Source organism: Lithobates pipiens, unplaced genomic scaffold (genome assembly GCF_037356315.1).
Source record: "Lithobates pipiens isolate NorthernLeopardFrog02 unplaced genomic scaffold, aLitPip1_a1.2 Scaffold_22, whole genome shotgun sequence".
NCBI lineage: Eukaryota > Metazoa > Chordata > Amphibia > Anura > Ranidae > Lithobates > Lithobates pipiens.
In genome coordinates, this window is record NW_027507784.1 from 52,879,576 (window position 1) to 52,899,246 (window position 19,671).

The 19,671-nt window shown below is 40.3% G+C and overlaps 1 protein-coding gene across 5 annotated transcripts in view; it reads right to left on the reverse strand.

Annotated features, from left to right (window-relative positions):
* SLC4A10 (solute carrier family 4 member 10) overlaps positions 1 to 19,671 on the reverse strand; it is a 381,585-nt gene that overhangs the window by 130,096 nt on the left and 231,818 nt on the right. For all 5 annotated transcript variants that reach the window (XM_077447585.1, XM_077447587.1, XM_077447583.1 and 2 more), the window contains exon 6: positions 13,739 to 13,927. In XM_077447585.1, the coding sequence (XP_077303711.1) occupies positions 13,739 to 13,927 (189 nt within the window). The remainder of the gene's footprint in view (positions 1 to 13,738; positions 13,928 to 19,671) is intronic.

Below are 19,671 nucleotides of genomic sequence, written 5' to 3' on the forward strand. Positions count from 1 at the left end.
GTCTGCGTGCTCTGAACCCAGTATACACCGCTATATCCACCTATATAGCTAACTATCTTGCTCGTTTTAAATAGAGCTTGCAGTCAGTGGTAGGAGATTGTGCGTGCTGTCTGCATAGCTGCATTTACAGTCCCAAGAAACCCGTGGACTTGTACGTAGCTGGGAGGAGGTAGCTGCGGATCATGTTGTCCTTAGTGACCCAGAGGACTCCGGACCAAATGCCTCAGCTAACCTACGCTGCATGGCCTCCCTGATCCTGCAAAGCCTGCGGAAGGATCCTCGTATTCTTCGGATCAAGGAGAGGGACCATTACTGGCTGGCCACTCTCCTTGATCCACGGTACAAGGGTAAGGTTGCCGACCTTATCTTGCCGTCGCAGAGGGAGCAGAGGATGAGACATCTCCGGGAGGCCTTGCAGGAAGGTCTGTGCAACGCGTTTCCAGAAACTGAGAGGTTACAAACTCCTCTATCGCTTCCAGCAACCATCGCCAGCGTCTGATTTACATGGTGCAGGAATACCTAGGGGCAAGGTCAGACTTGGACACCTTTCCCACCGAAAATCCTCTGTCTTACTGGGTCTTGAGGATGGATCACTGGCCAGAGCTTTCACAGTATGCAATTGAGCTACTGGCCTGTCCTGCATCCAGCGTTCTTTCGGAACGCACCTTCAGTGCTGCTGGTGGCTTTGTTACCGATCACAGGGTACGCCTGTCCACCGAATCAGTTGATCGACTGACCTTCATCAAGATGAATCAGTCTTGGATCACCCACAGCTACCAAGCACCTGAAGCTGATGTAACCGAATAATTTTTTTTGAAATATCACATCCCTTCAAGACTGCCTATGCTGATGCTGAGTGACTGTCCTGTTATGTTGATTGTCTATCCTCTTCCTCCTCCGCTGATATGTTGGAAGAACATTTTTGGTTCTGGGTGATGCCATCAGCCCAATTTTTCTGCCCCTGTTTAACAGGGGCGTTTAATTAAAATTTTTGATGCAATGCTTTGCAGCAGGGCTAATTCATGCACTAAAACTAGAGTATATGGGAGAGGTTGCAGTGTCGTGGCACCAGCACCAGTGCCTAAGGCCCAATTTTTCTGCCCCTGTTTAACAGGGGTGTTTAAGTACAATTTTTGATGCAATGCTTTGCAGCAGGGCTAATTCCTGCACTAAAACTAGAGTATATGGGAGAAGTTGCAGTGTCGTGGCACCAGCACCAGTGCCTAAGGCCCAATTTTTCTGCCCCTGTTTGACAGGGGCGTTTAATTACAATTTTTGATGCAATGCTTTGCGGCAGGGCTAATTCCTGCACTAAAACTAGAGTATATGGGAGAGGTTGCAGTGTCGTGGCACCAGCACCAGTGCCTAAGGCACAATTTTTCTGCCCCTGTTTAACAGGGACATGTAATTACAATTCTTGATATAATATTTCACAGGAGGGCCCGTTCCTGTGCCCACCCAGAGTAACGGTGAGGACTTATAGTGTTGTGGCACCAGCACCACAACCACCAAAGGTCAATTTTTCTACCACTGTCCAACAATGGCATGTAATTACAATTCTTGAGATAATCGTTCACAGCAGGGCGCTCCAGCGCCCACCAAGAGTCACTTTGAGGGCTTACAATGTTGTGGCAAAACCAACACCTTGTTCCGCCATTTCTGCAGAGCATATAGGGCAGGCCCCTACTTTCAAGCATCCAACTTACAAACATCTCCTACTGCAAACGGAAGGAGACAACAGCAAGTGAGATGAAAAAAGACGGACAGCAAAACAAATTATACAGGGGTGATAACCCTTCCCTATGTTTTCCAAAAAGCTTAAAAATAGTTTTTTTGACTGGAGCTACACTTTAAAAATGTACCAGTTGAAAATTACAAACAGATTCAACTTAACACAACGAATCTACACAGTCCCTGTCTTGTTTGCACCGCCTGTATACTGCTGTTCTGAGTATATAGGGCCTGGGGGCCACACGTATTTCCTTTTTTTTAATATGGGTACGGGGTTACCCTTAATATCCGTACAAGACCCAAAGGGGCTGGTAATGGGCAGGGAGGGCTACCCATGCAATTTTTCTCAATGATTTTCAACCATATTGCAGGAACCAGATATAACATTAAAACCGCAAGCAGTTTTAAATGACGTTATTTCCGTTAAATGTCATTTTGTGCACGGACTGTTCTAAACACGGGAAACACGTGGCACTTCACAGGCATACTATAGACACCCCCCAGGCATGATATTTAAAGGAATATTTCACTTTTTTTTTTCACTTTAATCGTCATTAAAATCAGTGCTCCCGCCAAAACGGCCATTTTTAAAACTTTTTTTTTTTTTGCATTGACCCATGTCCCCTGGGGCAGGAGCCAGGTCTCCAACCCCTTTTTAGGACAGTATGTTGCATATTAGCCATTAAAATTAGCACTTTTAATTTCGAACGTTCGAGTCCCATAGACTTCAATGGGGTTCTAACGTTCGTGCGAATTTGGGTCCGTTCGAAAGTTCTGGTGTGAACCGAATCGGGGGGTGTTCGGCTCATCCCTACTGGCCACCTATATGACATAATCTCTCCCCTGTCCTGTCCTGACCTGGCCACCTCTGTCTACAACAGTTCACTCTCATCATCACTAGATGCACTTGCTCCTCTAACCACATGCAGAATCAGGCCCGACCGTTACAACCCTAGCAAACTGACAACACTAGAAATCTCAAGAGATATTGTCATGCTCTTGAATGACTGTGGTGTAAAACCAAATGCCTGCAAGACTTCACCCTTTATAAATCTGCCCTTCTAAAATACAATTCCTGCCTCCATGCTGCCAAACAAGCCTACTTTGTCTCTTTTATTAATACTTTGTCATCCAGTCCCCATGGGCTCTCTCAACCTTTAACTCTCTGCTTCGTCCCCCACCCCTTCTACCCACTAACTCACTCAATGCCCAAGAGATTGCCAATCACTTCAAAGACAAGATTGATGCAATTCGTGAGGACACCTCCACTGTGCGTACATTTTCCCCAAATCCCCACCCAACATACCTTGCCTAACAGCACATTCAACACTGTCCTCTTTTGAATTGGCTACTAATGAAGAGGTTACAAAACTTTTCTCAGATGCCCACCTAACCAATTGTCCCTTGGATCCTGTTGCCTCACAGCTACTATGGTCACTCTCTTCTTCTATCCAATGCTCCCTCACATCTTCAATCTCCCCCTCTCTAGTGGCACCTTCCCCTCCCCTCTAAAACATGCGTAGATCACTCCCATACTTAAAAAGCCCTCACTGGACCCCACCAATCTAAACAACTTAATTGCTTCCATTCACCTCCAAACTTCTAGAACACTTAGTCTACAACTGCCTTAGCTCCTATCTCAGTCAAAAATAACCTTCTTGACCCATTACAGTCTGGCTTGTGCTCGCAGCACTCCACGGAAACTGCCTTACTAAAACTCACTAACGATTTACTAACTGCTAAAACCAACAGTCAAAACTCTATACTCCTACTACTTGACTTCTCTGCAGCCTTTGATACCATTGACCAACTGCTCCTTCTCAATAAACTACATTCCCTTGGCCTCCTAGATTCTGCTCTATCCTGGTTCCCTGCCTATCTATCACAGCATTCCATGAGTGTCACCTACAACTCTGTCTCCTCCTCTTCCTTGCCCCTTTCTGTGGAGGTCCCCCAAGGCTCTGTTTTTGGACCCCTTCTCTTCTCAATCTACACCTCCTCCTTGGTCACTTGATAACCACCCACAGCTTCTAATACCAATTATATGCCGATGACACCCAAATCTATCTGTCTACTCCTCACCTCACTCCTTCAGTCTCCTCCCACATTACTAACTTACTAACAGACATATCAGCATGGATGTCGCACCACTTCCTTAAACTAAATCTCTCTAAAACTGAGCTATTAATATTTCCCCCCGCCTGTGCCCCCCTACATGACTTTTCCATTAAAATCAACAATGCAACTATCAATTCCTCCCTTCACGCCAGGGTACTAGCTGTAATCCTAGACTCTGACTTGTCATTTCAGCCCTAAGTCCAATAGTTGTCAAAAGTTTTTCGAATTTACCTCCATAACATTTCTAAAATTCGCCCCTTTTTAACAAATGAACAACCAAGCTCTTCATTCACTACCTTGTTATCTCTTGCCTTGACTATTGCAACTCCCTTCTCATTGGCCTGCCTCTCCATAGGCTATCCCCTCTTCAGTCTTCCATGCATACTGCTGCCAGACTTATCCACCTTACCAACCACTCTGCCAAACCTCTCCTCCAATCCCTACACTGGCTCCCAATCACCCAGTAAATTAAATTCAAAATACTAAGCACTACATACAAAGCCCTTCACAACTCTGCCCCGAGCTACATCACAAATCTTGTCTCCAAATATCACCCAAATCGTCCTCTCCGCTATTCTCAAGACCTCCTACTCTCAAGCTCTCTCGTCTCCTCCTCCCATGCTCATCTCCAGGATTTCTCCAGAGCCTCTGGAACTCGCTACCTTCACTGGTCCGGCTATCCTCTACTCTTGCTACCTTCAGGCGATCCCTGAAAACTCATCTCTTCAGGAAAGCCTATCACGTCTCCAACTGATCTTCTACCACTTCCATCAGCTCATTCCCCACAGTTACAACCTTTTGTACCACCTGCCCCACCCTAATAGATTGTAAGCTCTTCTGAGCAGGACCCTCTTAATCCTCTTGTATTGTATTGTAACTATATTGTCTCCTTTTATATTGTAAAGCGCTGTGTAAACTGTTGGCGCTATATAAGTTCTGTATAATAAAAATGCTCAAGGAAGCAATACAAAATCTATAAATATAAAAAGTTAGCAAATCTTCACTTTTCAGCTGAGGTCCAGTTTTATTCTACTAAGGAACAGGATATAATACAATCAATCACAGAGATGTTACTTTTCTTTTAATCGGAAGAAGGCCATGAGCATAGTTCTTAGCTACTGAATACGGAAGCACAGCTTCTTTTGTGTTTTGTACTCTATCATACTGGACAAAATATACTATTGGATCGTCCTACAGAAGAAACTTTGGGAGACCAGATGAACAACATAGAGGAATCCTGCCGAAGCAAAGGAAAAGGTAAGTATTACCACTTATTGCTCTACCACTAGACGTATCAAGCATTTAACCATTGCAATACAGGGGGGCCCAACAGCAAGGGTGTTTTATGCAATTCCTGGAGTTCAGCTTTAAGATGATATCCTCATGCTTTCCCCTCTTTCTTATCTTCAAATCACAGAATACAATCTTAGGATCATAGACCATCCATTTGGATGAATAATGATACAGAAGAACCACAAACTAAGTTGAAGGGTCAAGTTTACAGTAAGCACATTGCAGTTCTTAAAGAGATCCTGTAGTGTCACTTTAAGTTTAGATCCAGTAATTCCCTGCAAAAGATCAAAGCATATGCTAGATTCTCTGATAGTCCATTTCTCCTTCCTTTCTTCTGTTTCCTTTTCTACCAATACAGCAGGGAAGCTTTGTAAAGCCTCCATGGCCTTCAATACTTCCAGCAGTTTCTAAAGTCTGTCCTCGCCTACAGCACACTGGTTCCATCCTCTGAACTCTTAGGCCTGTGCTGAGTCCTGCAGTGATTTATAAGGTCAAAGCAAGAATCTGAGTGTAGAGGTAGACCCAGCCATTCAAGACTTTCAAAAGAGTTGAATGACGAAGAGGCCTTACAAGGCTGTAGCACTGGTATAGAATAGAGGTAATAGAAATGGGTCAGTATACTGTAAGCTGCTTTCTTTTTATACTGGCAAGTCTGTTACTGGACAGCTCTGTCTGGGATTTTTAATTAGTGAGCCTAAACGTAGCCTCTGTGGTCCTCTCTTTAGATAACCCACAGTCCTCTGGAAACCCTTGTCATGTAATATATGTTTATTTGTAAAACAAAGCCTGCATACACAAAAAAAAAAAGAAAAGAAAAAACATCAGTTTAAAAATGTTAACACATAAAATAATGTATATAACACTGTATATCTACAAAAAAATAATAAAACAGCAAAGACACAGCATCCTATCTTAGAAGAACGTCCCACAATAACTACAGCATGTCAGGGGATCAAAACAGAAGCATTACTAATGCATTTCCTATTACATGAAGACAACGAATATGAATACTTGACCCCAGCAATAGATTCTGAACATGTCCAGTACTAATAAGGAAATGTTATTTTCTGTGTTCTTTCCACTTATAAATTCCTGCTATATTTTTCTCTTTTTAATGACTCATTATCTTTCTTTAGCTTTAGCACATTAGCACTCTGCCCTAAGAGAGAACAGCCCACCGTCTATCATTATAATGGTGTGATTTAACATGGTGACCTGCAGATAAGTGCTATGTGCAGCTTCCCTACAGCTAATCTCCTCAGTAGATGTCATCTTAGTCATTTTATTATATGTAATGATCAGCCAGTAGTGGTATTCTACAATATTATATAATGTATCGATATTTTAAAACTAGACTAAACTAGACTAAATGTATAATGTGTATATATATATATATATATATATATATATATATATATATATATATATATATATATATATGTATATATACAGTAAAACCTTGGTTTGAGAGTAACTTGGTTTGACAGCGTTTTGCAAGACAAGCAAAATTTTTAAATAGATTTTGACTTGATATACAAGCGATGTTTTGATATAAGTAGTGTCACGTTACAACTGAGTAAAAAACAGAAGAGATGCGCCTCTAAGTGTAGCAATACAGTTATATTTAATGAAGGTACAACATTTAGAAACTCACATGACTGATGATTAAAACAGACACATCCAAGTATGCAGGCATCCGGAGTAAAGCTGTTCACATAGACAGACCATCCTCCTGACTGCCATTGATGCCATCCCTTCCACACTGCGCTCCACGAGCGGTTCATGCCTTACTTTCAGATTGCTCTACTGCAGGGTAGTCTTCCCAGTCATGATTGCAGCCTGACAGACAACAGTGAGAGGGGTGCGGGGGATGGTCTATGGCGACAGCTTTACCCTGGATGTCTGCATACTTATGTGTGCCTCTTTTAATCATCAACCATGTGAGTTGCTAAATGTTGTACCTTCATTAAATGTAACCATATTGCTACACTTAGAGGTGCCTCTCTTCTCTTTTATACTCTGCAGCTCCTGCTGGATTTTACTTCTAATCTCCTTGTGGATGGACATTTTATGGTTTCACAATCTATCACATTGCTATAATATTGTTATATGAACTATAAACTGAAGGACTTATGAATAAATGGTTGTGGAACAAATCATTTGAGTTGCCATGATTTCTTATGGGGAAATTTGCTTTGATATACAAGTGCTTTGGATTACAAGCATAATTATGGTAGCAATCCAAGGTTTTACTATATACATATACATATATATATATATATATATATATATATATATATATATATATATATATACATATATATATATATATATATATATATATATATATACATATATATATATATATATATATATATATATATATATATATATATATATATAATTATTCTTCAGAAAACATGAACATGTTGCATTTGAGTTAATAAGTTCGCTTTGAGGGGACAGCCAACCTGCTGAACTGCAGTTGTCACTTTGGCATTTGTATGTAAGGGCACAGAACTACTAGATATAACCCTGACAAAATGTATACACAAAGTATTCCCAAATTTGGGCTCCGTCCTGTGCCAATTTTGGGGAAATCGGTGTCTCAATTCCTTACATACAATTTTCCACATATTTAGCTTTAGATTCATAACTTAATTTTATGCAACTGACTGCACAACAGTAATGACTGACATAAAAAGGGTGAATGTTTGGCCTTCTCTCAGATAGATAATGGGCCAATAGAAAGATTATGGATGGAATGTGATCATGGGGCCCTGTTGGTCTACCAGTAATCCTCTAAAATGTAAAATAAAAAAAACAACTCCAAATGTTTTGTGAGCAGCAGATATCAAAACAATTATTGTGATAAATTTGCACATAAAGTACATCACTCCTTCAGCGTTCTTAGAGCATTAGTTCGTATCCAAATGTGGGGGAGGTATACCCCCGCAAAAAATGAGTTCACAGAATTGTTTATCAAATGCCCACTCTCAACTGTGATGTGAGCTTTAAACCCCTGACTGCATAAAATCTTCATATACATACATGAAATGAAAAATGTATTTAAAATATGATCAGTCTAATGATTACTCCCTTAAGATGGCCATACACTGAGCGAATCTCAACTGGTTCCTAATCAACTGGCTGAAATTCACTTTGTGGGTGGTCCTGTCAACACCTTCCGCCCAAGTGAAAAATCAAAGGAGCCAGGAGGAAATTTGTCATGCAAAAAATGAACACATGCAGTTGATGCAGCCGCTGTTCGGGTATTCTGACAGCTGCAGGCACCGTCTGTCAGAATACAAGAGCCAGCATGGTAGATTCATTCATCTGCACTGTACAGTGTGTATGGGGAAATGTCAGATTTTTAATCTGCAAAAAAGTCTTCAGTTTATGTCAAGCTTTACATGCTATATTGGAAAATTAAAAACAAAAACATATCCTTACAATGTTTCCTGTGAGGTCCAGCTACAGAAATATTGTGTGGCACCTTACTGTGCTGGAGCACCAGAACAGGACAGGAGAGGTGATTTTTTTTTTTTTTAAGTTTAGTCTGTGGCATTGGCAGCAGTTTTTTGTAGTATTGGTACTCCAAGCATGGATTACCGCATGCTGTGGCTGTATAGCATGGCCACTCTGAGATAAAAAAGGCCTGTAGATGGTGCAGCTCAACCACTGCTTTATTAAACCTGCTCATACTCTACTACCTCTGTCTCTCACTTTAGGCTTGTCTGACATTTTAATAAAGGATATTTAATGGCTCCTGTGGCAATAAGGTGAATAAGCATTTTGTGTTTTGGTGCACGCTACTTTGCCACACAAGTATGTGGTGACTTTCTGAAAAATTACAACAATACAAGGACAGGAAGTCAACCATAGAGTATCTTAGCACAATATAGCACTGTATAGTGCCATACAGAACTCTTCCTACACAAACTGTCAGCTCTCTAAACTACACATGCTGAAAAATTAGGGTTGCCACCTGTCCAGGATTTACCCGGACAGTTCGGGTTTTGAATCATGTGTCCGGGTTTCAGGTGGACATTATTCAGACTAGGCTGTGGCTCCCCAAGTAACCCAGATAGTCATACACAAATCTGTTGCCGCTGCGGGCAGCTGTTTGAGGTCAGGTTTGGCATCACTGAAGGGTGGGTTGATGATGTAAGCAAGAGCAATTTGGCCGCACCCACTGGTGCGCTCTGTGCGCTACATTACTACTCTCCTTGGGGCACCCAAATATATCCCAGGTCTTTTATAATCCTATAGTATTTACTGAAAAAAGAAACAAAATATTGCCCTGTGCCGCAAAAGTGTTCGGGTTTGGCTTGAAGAAAAGGTGGCAACCCTATGAAAAATGTCTGTTGGAAAGCCATCCTTTAAATTGTGAGGGGATGGAACATAACAAAGCTCATATTATTGTTCATTGTAACTTGGGTGGCCACAGCTGAAAGGTCAGGCAGTGCATTATGGTTATAAAAAACTGGCCTGGTGAATTTTTACAATTTCTTGTTGGGACTGCACATTTTGGACATACTGGATCACATGTGACTGCGAAACCCAAACTTCATCCCTAGTAGTGAATTAATTGTGGATTTTTAAACCACAGGAAGAATGTAGTAAATGTTTGGTGAATGTCACTTCTTTTTATATATATATATATATATATATATATATATATATGGCCCATTCAGTAGCTATTTTGTAGCTATTCTTCTTCCTGGTACTACCACCTTCTACTGCTAAGGTATCTCCATCTACAGGAATCTTCCTATCCAAAGTGCCCAAGCACAGAAAAGAGATGAGAGCACCAAATTCTGATCAGCTTTATATTATAGTTTCATATACCTAAGCAGAAGGCACAAAGAGATGAACTCTTCAATAAAGGGAATGGAGATTGTGACACATAAGTGTGGGAGGGTCTTTCCCAAAAACGCTATAAAAAACCGAGAGGCCACATTACAAAGACTGGAAATGCTAATGGTGGGAATACAGAGGTAAAAGCGACTTTACATTTTAAACTATAACTGTACTTTCAGTACAGTAATCCTTAAGAAGTACATTTCCCCTTCTCCAGCAAGTCCCAGCCTTTTCACAGAAACTCTCCCAGGCCAGAGCACACATGTTCAGTAAATGCCCAACTGATGGCCATATCATATGAATGAAAGGGAAATCTACTGCACATGTCGAACCTGGCTGGGCTTTTTTGTGAAGAAACTGTATGACACCCAACATTTAATAAAGGCAAATAGACTACTCAGTTTGTAAGGTTGCACTGTGCAAGGTATTTAGCCCCAGGGCCTAATAAATGAAGTGAAACTTCACTTTGCAAAGAATACCCAATCACATGCAAGGATAAAAAAAAATGGAAAACAGAATTTTTGCTTTCCCAAGGATGATGGAAGTCAGCAGAGCTTCACCTTATTCCTTCTGGGGGACAATATCCTTGCAAAATTAACAGTTTATTTGCCCTTAGTAAATAACTGTACTCTACACAATTACACTTAGAATCAGGTTAGGGTGTTTTTTGTTGGGTTGGAAGAAATAGCAAAAATAGATGTCTTGAATAATTCAGAATTCAATGTACATTGCTAGAAATGTTTAGAATAAACTGAAATACACAAAGTAAACTCACGAGAGTAAGGCAGAAGCCATTGCTGACTCCCTTCTAAAAATAACAAACAGGAGGACTGGGGGTTGGGACTCTAACCACTTAAGGACCAGGCCTCTTTTTCAGACTTGGTGTTTTCATGTTTAAAACTGTTTTTTTTGCTAGAAAATTACTTAGAACCCCCAAACATTTTATATTGTTTTTTTTCTAACACCCTAGAAAATAAAATGGCGGTCATTGAAATACTTTTTTTCACACCGTATTTGCGCAGCGGTCTTACAAGCGCACTTTTTTTGGAAAAAATGCACTTTTTTGAATAAAAAAATAAGACAACAGTAAAATTAGCCCAATTTTTTTTTATATTGTGAAAGATAATGGTACGCCAAGTAAATTGATACCCAACATGTCACGCTTCAAAATTGCGCCCGCTCGTGGAATGGCGTCAAACTTTTAGCCTCAAAAATCTCCATAAGCGACATTTAAAAAATTCTACAGGTTGCATTTTTTGCGTTACAGAGGAGGTCTAGGGCTAGAATTATTGCTCTCGCTCTACCGATAGCGGCGATGCCTCACATGTGTGGTTTGACCACCGTTTTCATATGCAGGCGCTACTCACATATGCGCTCGCTTCTGTGCGCAAGCTCGTCGTGACGGGGTGTTTTTAAAAAAAAAAAATTTTTTCTTATTTATTTTAATTGATTTTATTCATTTTTACACTGTTTAAAAAAAAAATGGATCACTTTTATTCCTATTACAAGGAATGTAAACATCCCTTGTAATAGAAAAAAGCATGACAGGTCCTCTTAAATATGAGATCTGTCCTCAGATATCATATTTGGGCTAAAATGCAAAAAAAAAAAAAAAAGAGAATCTGACATTTAAAAAAAATATACCTTTAAGAGGTATGGGCGGAAGTGACGTTTTGACGTCGCTTCCGCCCTCCTATGGTATAGAGACAAGTGGGGGCCATCTTAGCCTCACTTGTCTCTATGCCCAGCTAGGAAGAGGACCCGATCGCCTCCGCCGCTACCGACGGCTCCGGTAAGCGGCGGAAGGTGCGGGAGGGCGGCGGGAGGGGGGTGGCACCTCTCCCACCGCCGATAGCGGTGATCTCGTGGCGAATCCGCCGCGGAGACCACCGTTATCGTACAGCCGACCGCCGCCTGAAGAGATGGATATCTCGGTTGTGGCAGCAGCTGCTGCCGTTACCGAGATATCCCTCTTCAAAAATAGGATGTACATCGTCGTGCGGCGGTCGGCAAGTGGTTAAATGAAGCAGGCAGGTGTAAAAAGTTTACATTTATTGGAAGTCAGTGATAAGTTACATAAGGGTAATCATGAGTACACCACAAAAAAAACAACAATATATTTTGTTCAAAGGATAATACATAGAAAATTAAGAATATTAAGAAACCATATCAACCAAGGAGAATAGGTAGGATAGAATGATAGTGCAGCATAAATCGTTGGTGAAAAAATGAGGTCATGAGTGGTTTTGGGGGGTTTATCCTAGGCAAGATTGTCTCTAATTACTTTATTTTATTTTAATCTCCTTCCGTGACAGGGTCAGGCCTTAGGCCGCGTACACACGGGCGGACTGTTCGCCCAACTTTGTCCGCTGAACAGTGTTTGGGCGGACAGTCCGCTCGTGTGTGGGCTTTCAGCGGACAGTTTCAGCGGACAGTTGGACGGACAAGGTTTTTCGGAAATTCCGAAAAACTGTCCGCTGAAACCTTGTTTGAGCGAACAGTCCGCCCGTGTGTAGGCTTGTTTGTCAAACAAAGTTGCGCGCATGCTCAGAAAGGATTTTCACGCCGAAAGCTATAATGCAGTGTATAGGACGTCGTATTTTTCGTCCCGTCGTACGTGCCGTTCACGTCATCGCGCACGGTTTCAGCAAACTGTTCGTCCGTCGTGTGTGGCCATGTCCGTCCATGCTAAGTTTGAGCGGACTGTTTGCCGAAACTGTTGGACGGACAAAGTTGGGCGAACAGTCCGCGCGTGTGTACGCGGCCTTACAGATATTCTTGTTACTATTATACTACATCATTCTGTTTTCCATGTGCATACTCCTGAAGAGTGCTTGAATCCACAAAATGCGTAGAGCTATTATATGCCAACTTTAAGTTTTATTTACTTAATGATCACCTGCAATATGTGATTTGTATTATTAATGGTTATTGTCATTGCTGTACGTTTATCCTTTGAACAAAATATATTGTTTTTTTGTGGTGTGCTCATGATTACCCTTATGTAACTTATCACTGACTTCCAACAAATGTAAACTTTTACCCCCTGCCTGCTTCATTTAAAGTCCCAACCCCCAGTCCTCCTGTTTGTTTCAATTAGATAGGAATGGAGGCAATTAACCTTACCCGGTCACCGCCTCATTTAAAGTCCTGAGGTTTTCTCTTTTCTCCCTTCTAAAAGTAATAGTTGACTGTCTTTCTCCGGCCTCAATACTTTAAAGGGACCATGTTACAAAAAATATTGTTAAGACTACTGTAAAAGAAGGCAGCCGGTAGTTTTAAGGCCATCTGTTGTATACTCAACAGTAGAGCTTCTCATCTTCTTCAATACGGGTTTCCATTAAAATATGATATTGAGCAGGGACTGGAACCAAATTTAAATATGACTTTTATGCATATTACAGACATATTATCTACAGGCTAACTATATCTCAAGGATCGTCCAGGAATGATCTCACATGAGTGTGCACAGATCATCCATGGAAGAAACAGAGGTAATTAAATACAATTATGAACATGAATAACACAAAGTAATCATTTAATATTATTGCTAATTTACTAATTTACTATTTAATAAGTGGCAAAATTGAAAAGGGTGACATTGACTTTAAAAGGTTTTTTTAGCATAGCAGGCATAAACTGTACAACACTGTGTGGCTTCCATGAGCTACAATATTTCTAGCCATAGATAGGTGAAATATATTGGTTTATTGAAGGAAAACAAACAACTTACCATTTTTGTCCATGGAATGAGGCTCTGACTGTTTCTTGCCAATATCAGCGAATGAGCGCACAATTGGTATTCGATTACTTAACTTCTTTTGGTTTTGATGATGGTGTTGTTTCAGGAGAGCCTCATGAACTCTATGACGAACATCCTCACTTAGTTGCCCTGAAGCGACTTGTTGATCAAGGATCATATCTAAAGCAAAAAACAAACAAACTGGGTGTAAAAAATAAAGACGGATACATTTTTAAAAAGTTTTTCCCTTGTTTTCCGGGGAGATTTACAATTGCTTCCTATTGTTCCTCGGGGGGACAGAAAGTGCATAAAATGCCTCCCGATCTGGCTGCAGACAGCAATAAAAGCCTGACAGAGATTTTAAAACAAAATTGTGACTGGACTATGCACATTGAGGTTTTTAAATATTCTGAACAAGCAGCGATATCGCTTTCAAACAAGCCTCATTGACCTCTGTAGCTATAAGTATTGTGGAGAAATTAATCTTCAAAGCTTAAGATTAGTTTTTTGGGATACAGCACAAAACACATTAGCTATGTGTATTAGTGTTACAGACATATTTTTAGAGCACTCGGCGCATGGGCTGGGGGTGTAAACACACAGAAGAAAAAGAGTCTTCAAAAAGCTCAGAAAAGTTTGGGATATTGAAAAATAAGAAAAAGCATAAAGTCAATCAAATTTAAGTGAATAGTTTGATATGCTGCTCCAGCTAGACCTGTGAGTGGTCTCAGTCTAGGGAGTCAGTGTTGGCAGCCAGCTATTAGAGCAGAAAAAGACTCTGTAGAGATAAAAGGAGAAAGGAAGCGGCACTGATCTGCCACGCCCCTGCTTGTCACAGACGCCACGAACGATGTGCTGATGTGCCTACCCCCTAGCTGATCCTCTGCAGCTCCGGAGCTTCGGATACCACCGGAGTGGCCGCGATTTTTGATCACCCGCGCCCAGTGGTACGGACATCAGGGACTAACGTGGATTTTTACTACATGCCTTTTTACCTCTGATACCATGTAAGTTTGTTACCACATATTAAACCTGATGTTTTAACCCTATGCTACACTCAGATCGGCACCGCTTCCTTTCTCCTTTTATGTGTAATAGAGTGTATCCCATTATCTGCAGGCAGCTGCTTCTGTTGAAAATCATCCCTGAAATGTCTACTTCACACCACCAGATACTTTTCTCATTAGCTGTCTTGCAGAGCTGCAAAAGTTAAGAGCAGCAGCTGCTACAGAGAAAAGATGTACAGCTCACATACCCCCTTCTGTCCTCTCGCAAATCATATTGCTGATATTACTAATCTCCTACTACAAGTGCATGAGCATCTTTGAGATAGAATTGCATGTTTTTGTAAGCAGAGCTTTAATGGCAGCACGTCTATGGGGCCTAAAACGTGATTCTGCTCCTGTATTACAAACTGTGCATAGAACAGTGTTAATTTGGCAGCAAATTTAAATTTAGTTTTAGTCTTAGTTTTAGGACTAAAATGGCATTTTAGTTTTAGTCCCATTTTAGTCTTCTGCAGTTGTTTTAGTCCTATTTAGTCTACTAAATATCCACTACATTTTAGTTGACTAAAACTAATTTTAATTGTCTAAAACCTAATGACTCTGGGTGTAATTAAATTGAAACGCATTAATTAACATTTCTCTACAATTTCTCTACAATTTCCAAACTCATTATATACTGCTGGAGTGGAAAATCGAATATGTTATTTATTATGGTATTCAGGTATGAACATGGACTACAGACCAGTGTTCATTTTGAAGTAAACTTTCTATTTAGTTTTAGTCTAATGCCCTGTACACACGGTCGGAAATTCTGATGGAAAAAGTCAGATCGGATTATGTTGTTGGAAAATCCGATCATGTGTGGGCTTTATCTGACTTTTTCTGTCGGATTTTCCGACGCACAAAGTTTGAAAGCAAGATCTAAAATTTTCCGACAACAAAATTTGATTGCAAAATTAAGATCGTCTGTAGACAATTCCAACAGACAAAGTGCCATGCATGCTCAGAATAAACCAAGAGACGAAAGCTACTGGCCCATTTATAGTCCCGACTTACGCGTTTGACGTCACCTCGTTCCGAACAATCGGATTTTCCAACAACTTTGTGCGACCGTGTGTATGCAACACTAGTTTCGGACAAAATCCGTTGGAAAAAGATTTAGAGTTTTAGATTTAGTCCCATTTTAGTCTTTTGACTAAAATGCCATTTTAATTTTAGTCATATTTTAGTCATCTCAGTTGTTTTAGTTTTAGTTGTATTTTAGTCAATTAAAATAATATTCACTTAGTTGACTAAATTGTTTTAGTCGTTTTAGTCGATGAAATTAACACTGGTGTAGAAATGCAAGAAAATGTGCAAAAAAGCCTTTTAAATAGCCAGGCTTTGCTCATGCTAAGTGTGAATGGGTTCTTTGTTGGGATCTTTGAGAATATTTGAGAATGAATTAAAAATAAAAGAAGCTAGAAAAGTCAGGGGTTCAGGTTTTTATTTTTTTACTGATCTGAATTTAATGAAGCCCATTGCTTTAAATGGGCCTGTACACACAATACACACAGAAGAGTAAATGTGAGTAAACTATAACCACATTTAGATCAGCAATAAAACCCCAAAAATCTGGGTTCATGGGTATTATTATTTTATGCATGTGCATGTCAGTACGGGTAAACTCGTATAAATTCCACCTCCCTCAATTCTGGGAGCTAGAAAAATCATTCTGGAATTTTTATGCACATAAACGTATATAGACTATGCTTGCCTAAAGTAGAACTATAGGCAAATCTTTTTTTTTTTTGTATTGAGCAAGGGAGGATTATAACCCGTCAGATTTTTTTCTTTGGCATCTGTGTCACATTGAGATTTAATTTCACTTCCTGTCCCATAGCCAAACAGGAAATGGGGGGAAATCCCTGCAAATTTTAAGAATTCCTTGGGGACCCCCAGGTCACCAGAACTAGTGTCCCCATTGGAAGATTTCCCCTATTACTTTTTTGGGGACAACCCTAAATGTGGGATTTTCTTTTACTTTCCTTTGCAGTGATAATGGTAAACAGGACAAATAGAGAGGATCTCCTTAACGGGGCACATGCAGCAATAAAACCTAACAAGGGTTCTAATCCCTCCGCACTCTATGCAAAACCAGAAAAAGTTTTGCCTTTAGTTATACTTTAATGCATAAGTATCACGTGCAAGGACTCTTAGGGCCCTTTTCACACTGCTTAGTTGAAAAGTGTTTCTGGTGCGTTTGTGATGCATTTTTGGTGTTTTCTGGTTACCTGATTCCAATCATGCACCCGTGACTCAAATAGCTCCTCAAAAATGCAACTCTGGTGCGGATGCACTTTTGATGCATCTTCCATTCATTTCAAAGAGGGAGTGCATTTTTGGTTTGTTTTTTTAAACGTGCACCACTAATGTAGTATGCAGGACTATGCACTAAAAATGCACTGCAGTGTCTTGGTGTGAAGAGTTCCATAGCATTTAAAGGGATACATTTTTCATGCATTTTTGTTCCACTTTTTAACCACTCGACATCCACACTATAGTCAAAATACGGCTACAGCGCAGCCCTTAAATACCAGGAGGTGTCCATCTACGTCCTCCCATTCTCTCGCTGCCTGCGCGCCCCCTGGCAGACTCGGCTGATCACAAAGCACGGTAAAGGGCCAATCTCAGCGTGCCCTTTACCACGTGATCATCTGTCAGCCAATGGCAGCTGATCATGGAAGTAAACAGAAGCTGGTTACCAGCTTTTTTTCCCTTCACACTGTAAACGTGAAGAAAAGAATAAAGCCAGTAACTGGCTTCTGTTAGAGGGACATTGGTCCCCTAAGTGCCAACCATTGCCCTAAGTGCCAAATAGTGCTGCTAATCAGTGCCCTCCAGTGCTGCAAATCCGTGCCCACTAGTGCACATCAGTACTGCTAATTAGTGCCCACCAGTGCCACCTATCAGAGCCCACCAGTGCTGCCTATCAGTACCTATCAGTGCCACCCATCAGTTCAGCCTCAAAAGTGCCTCCTGATCAGTGCCGCCTCATCAGTGCCCATCAATGCCATCTATCAGTGCTGCCTACCAGTGCCCATCAGTGAAGGAGAAAAATGACCTGTTTGCAAAATTTTATAACAAAATATAAAAAAAAGATTTTTTTTTTATACAATTTTCTGTCTTTTTTTGTTTGTTTAGCAAAAATAATAAAAAATGCAATGGTGATTAAATAACACCAAAAGAAAGCTCTATTTTTGTGAACAAAATGATAAAACTTTAATTTGGGTACAGTGTCGTATGACAGCGCATATTCATTCAAAGTGTGAAAGTGCTGAAAGATGGAAATTGGCCTGGTCAGAGAGGGGGTATAAGTGCCCAGTAAGCAAGTGGTTAAACACCAAAAACTACTCAAATATAGATCAGTGTGAAAGGGCCCTAACAGTTTGTAAGGAAAATGTAAATATTTTAATGTCAATAGTCTGAACGCAGGCGCATTTTTATGCTTCCTTACATTATCCAAAATGAAAGACATGTTTCGGCTGGAGTTACACCTTAATGATGTTATGCAGGGGATGAAGAAAATCCACATTAAGAAGGGTTATATGTAAGGCCATATCTGTAGCTCAATGTTGATTATTGTTTAAAAGAACAGAAATTAAAGTTGTAAGTTTCCTATAGTGTTTCTTTTACTCAGTTGACCAAGTCATTATATTAATACATTTTTCACTTGGTACATGGCACAGACAATCAACCTCATTTAAAACAGTGCTTTATGCATTAACTATTATTTTAATCAGTGTTACAGAGATTAAAATCCAGAACCATGTAAAAATAATAAATAAGCAGAAACTGGACACTGATTATATAATGCTCTGTTGTTATACTGCCAAGGTTCATTTAGGAAGCTTGTCAGTTTTCAGTGATTTTATTTAAATTGGCTGGGCCTACTGCGTGTTTCATTCCGCTAATCCCCTTCTAGCAAACTCACTATGTCTCGTTTATTAAAACCTTGAATAATTGTACAATGTCCAAGCCACATTTAAAGCCTGATGTGGTTTCACCACATGGCAGAGCAATCAAAATGAACTTTTAATTATTAATACTAGGAGCTATGCAGTGTGCCTTCTGCTAAAAAAGTAAGAACGGTTTCAAGATCAACAATTACATTTTTTCACAAAGGGACTTTTAAAAATAATATATAAACTGTAATGCCAGACCTGATGTTCCCTACAGCAGTTGTGGATGGTGCAGGGAAGGATTAGAACCCTGTCAGGTTTTTTTTTTCTCATTCAAGACATGGAAGGTAACTTAGTGTTGGAAACGTTACCTTTTACAATTCATTGTTAATGCATTTTATATGATATTTATAAAAAAAAAAAAAAAACGATATTTAACTTTTGTTAGCTGCATCACTGGAGTACTTTAAAAGTCAGCAATACAGGAGATACGTGGGGGTACCATTAATCCTCATGGCACCCCTGCGCACTGGAAAACGCAGCACGGTTTCCTCGCACTGGGAACTGCACTGCACCTGCGGTTTCCTTGTGGGATGCTTTTTTTTAGAAAAGGTGCAGGGGCCTTTTCCCTGCATATTCAAGATGCACAGCAGCCAATTTAAATGAATGGACTGCCCTGCCCGAGAAAAACGCAGCTCACAGACCAGCACAACCTAGCCTTATTCCTGGATCATTCAAATATGGCCAGCACACCAAAAGTGAACCTCTAAATTAAAGTTTTATGTAGGTCTCTCACCCTAGGAAAGGGGGCTAGTGTGGCCAATAAAACTCATAAATATGTCCAGTTACTAATTATTTGTTGGAAAGTGAGAGTAATGGTTTCAGCTGTTGTTCTGCTATGTGTAGACACCAAACAGTAATTATTTATGTCCTGCAGAATCAGTACCAATGTGAAAAAAGCCCAAATATGAATAGC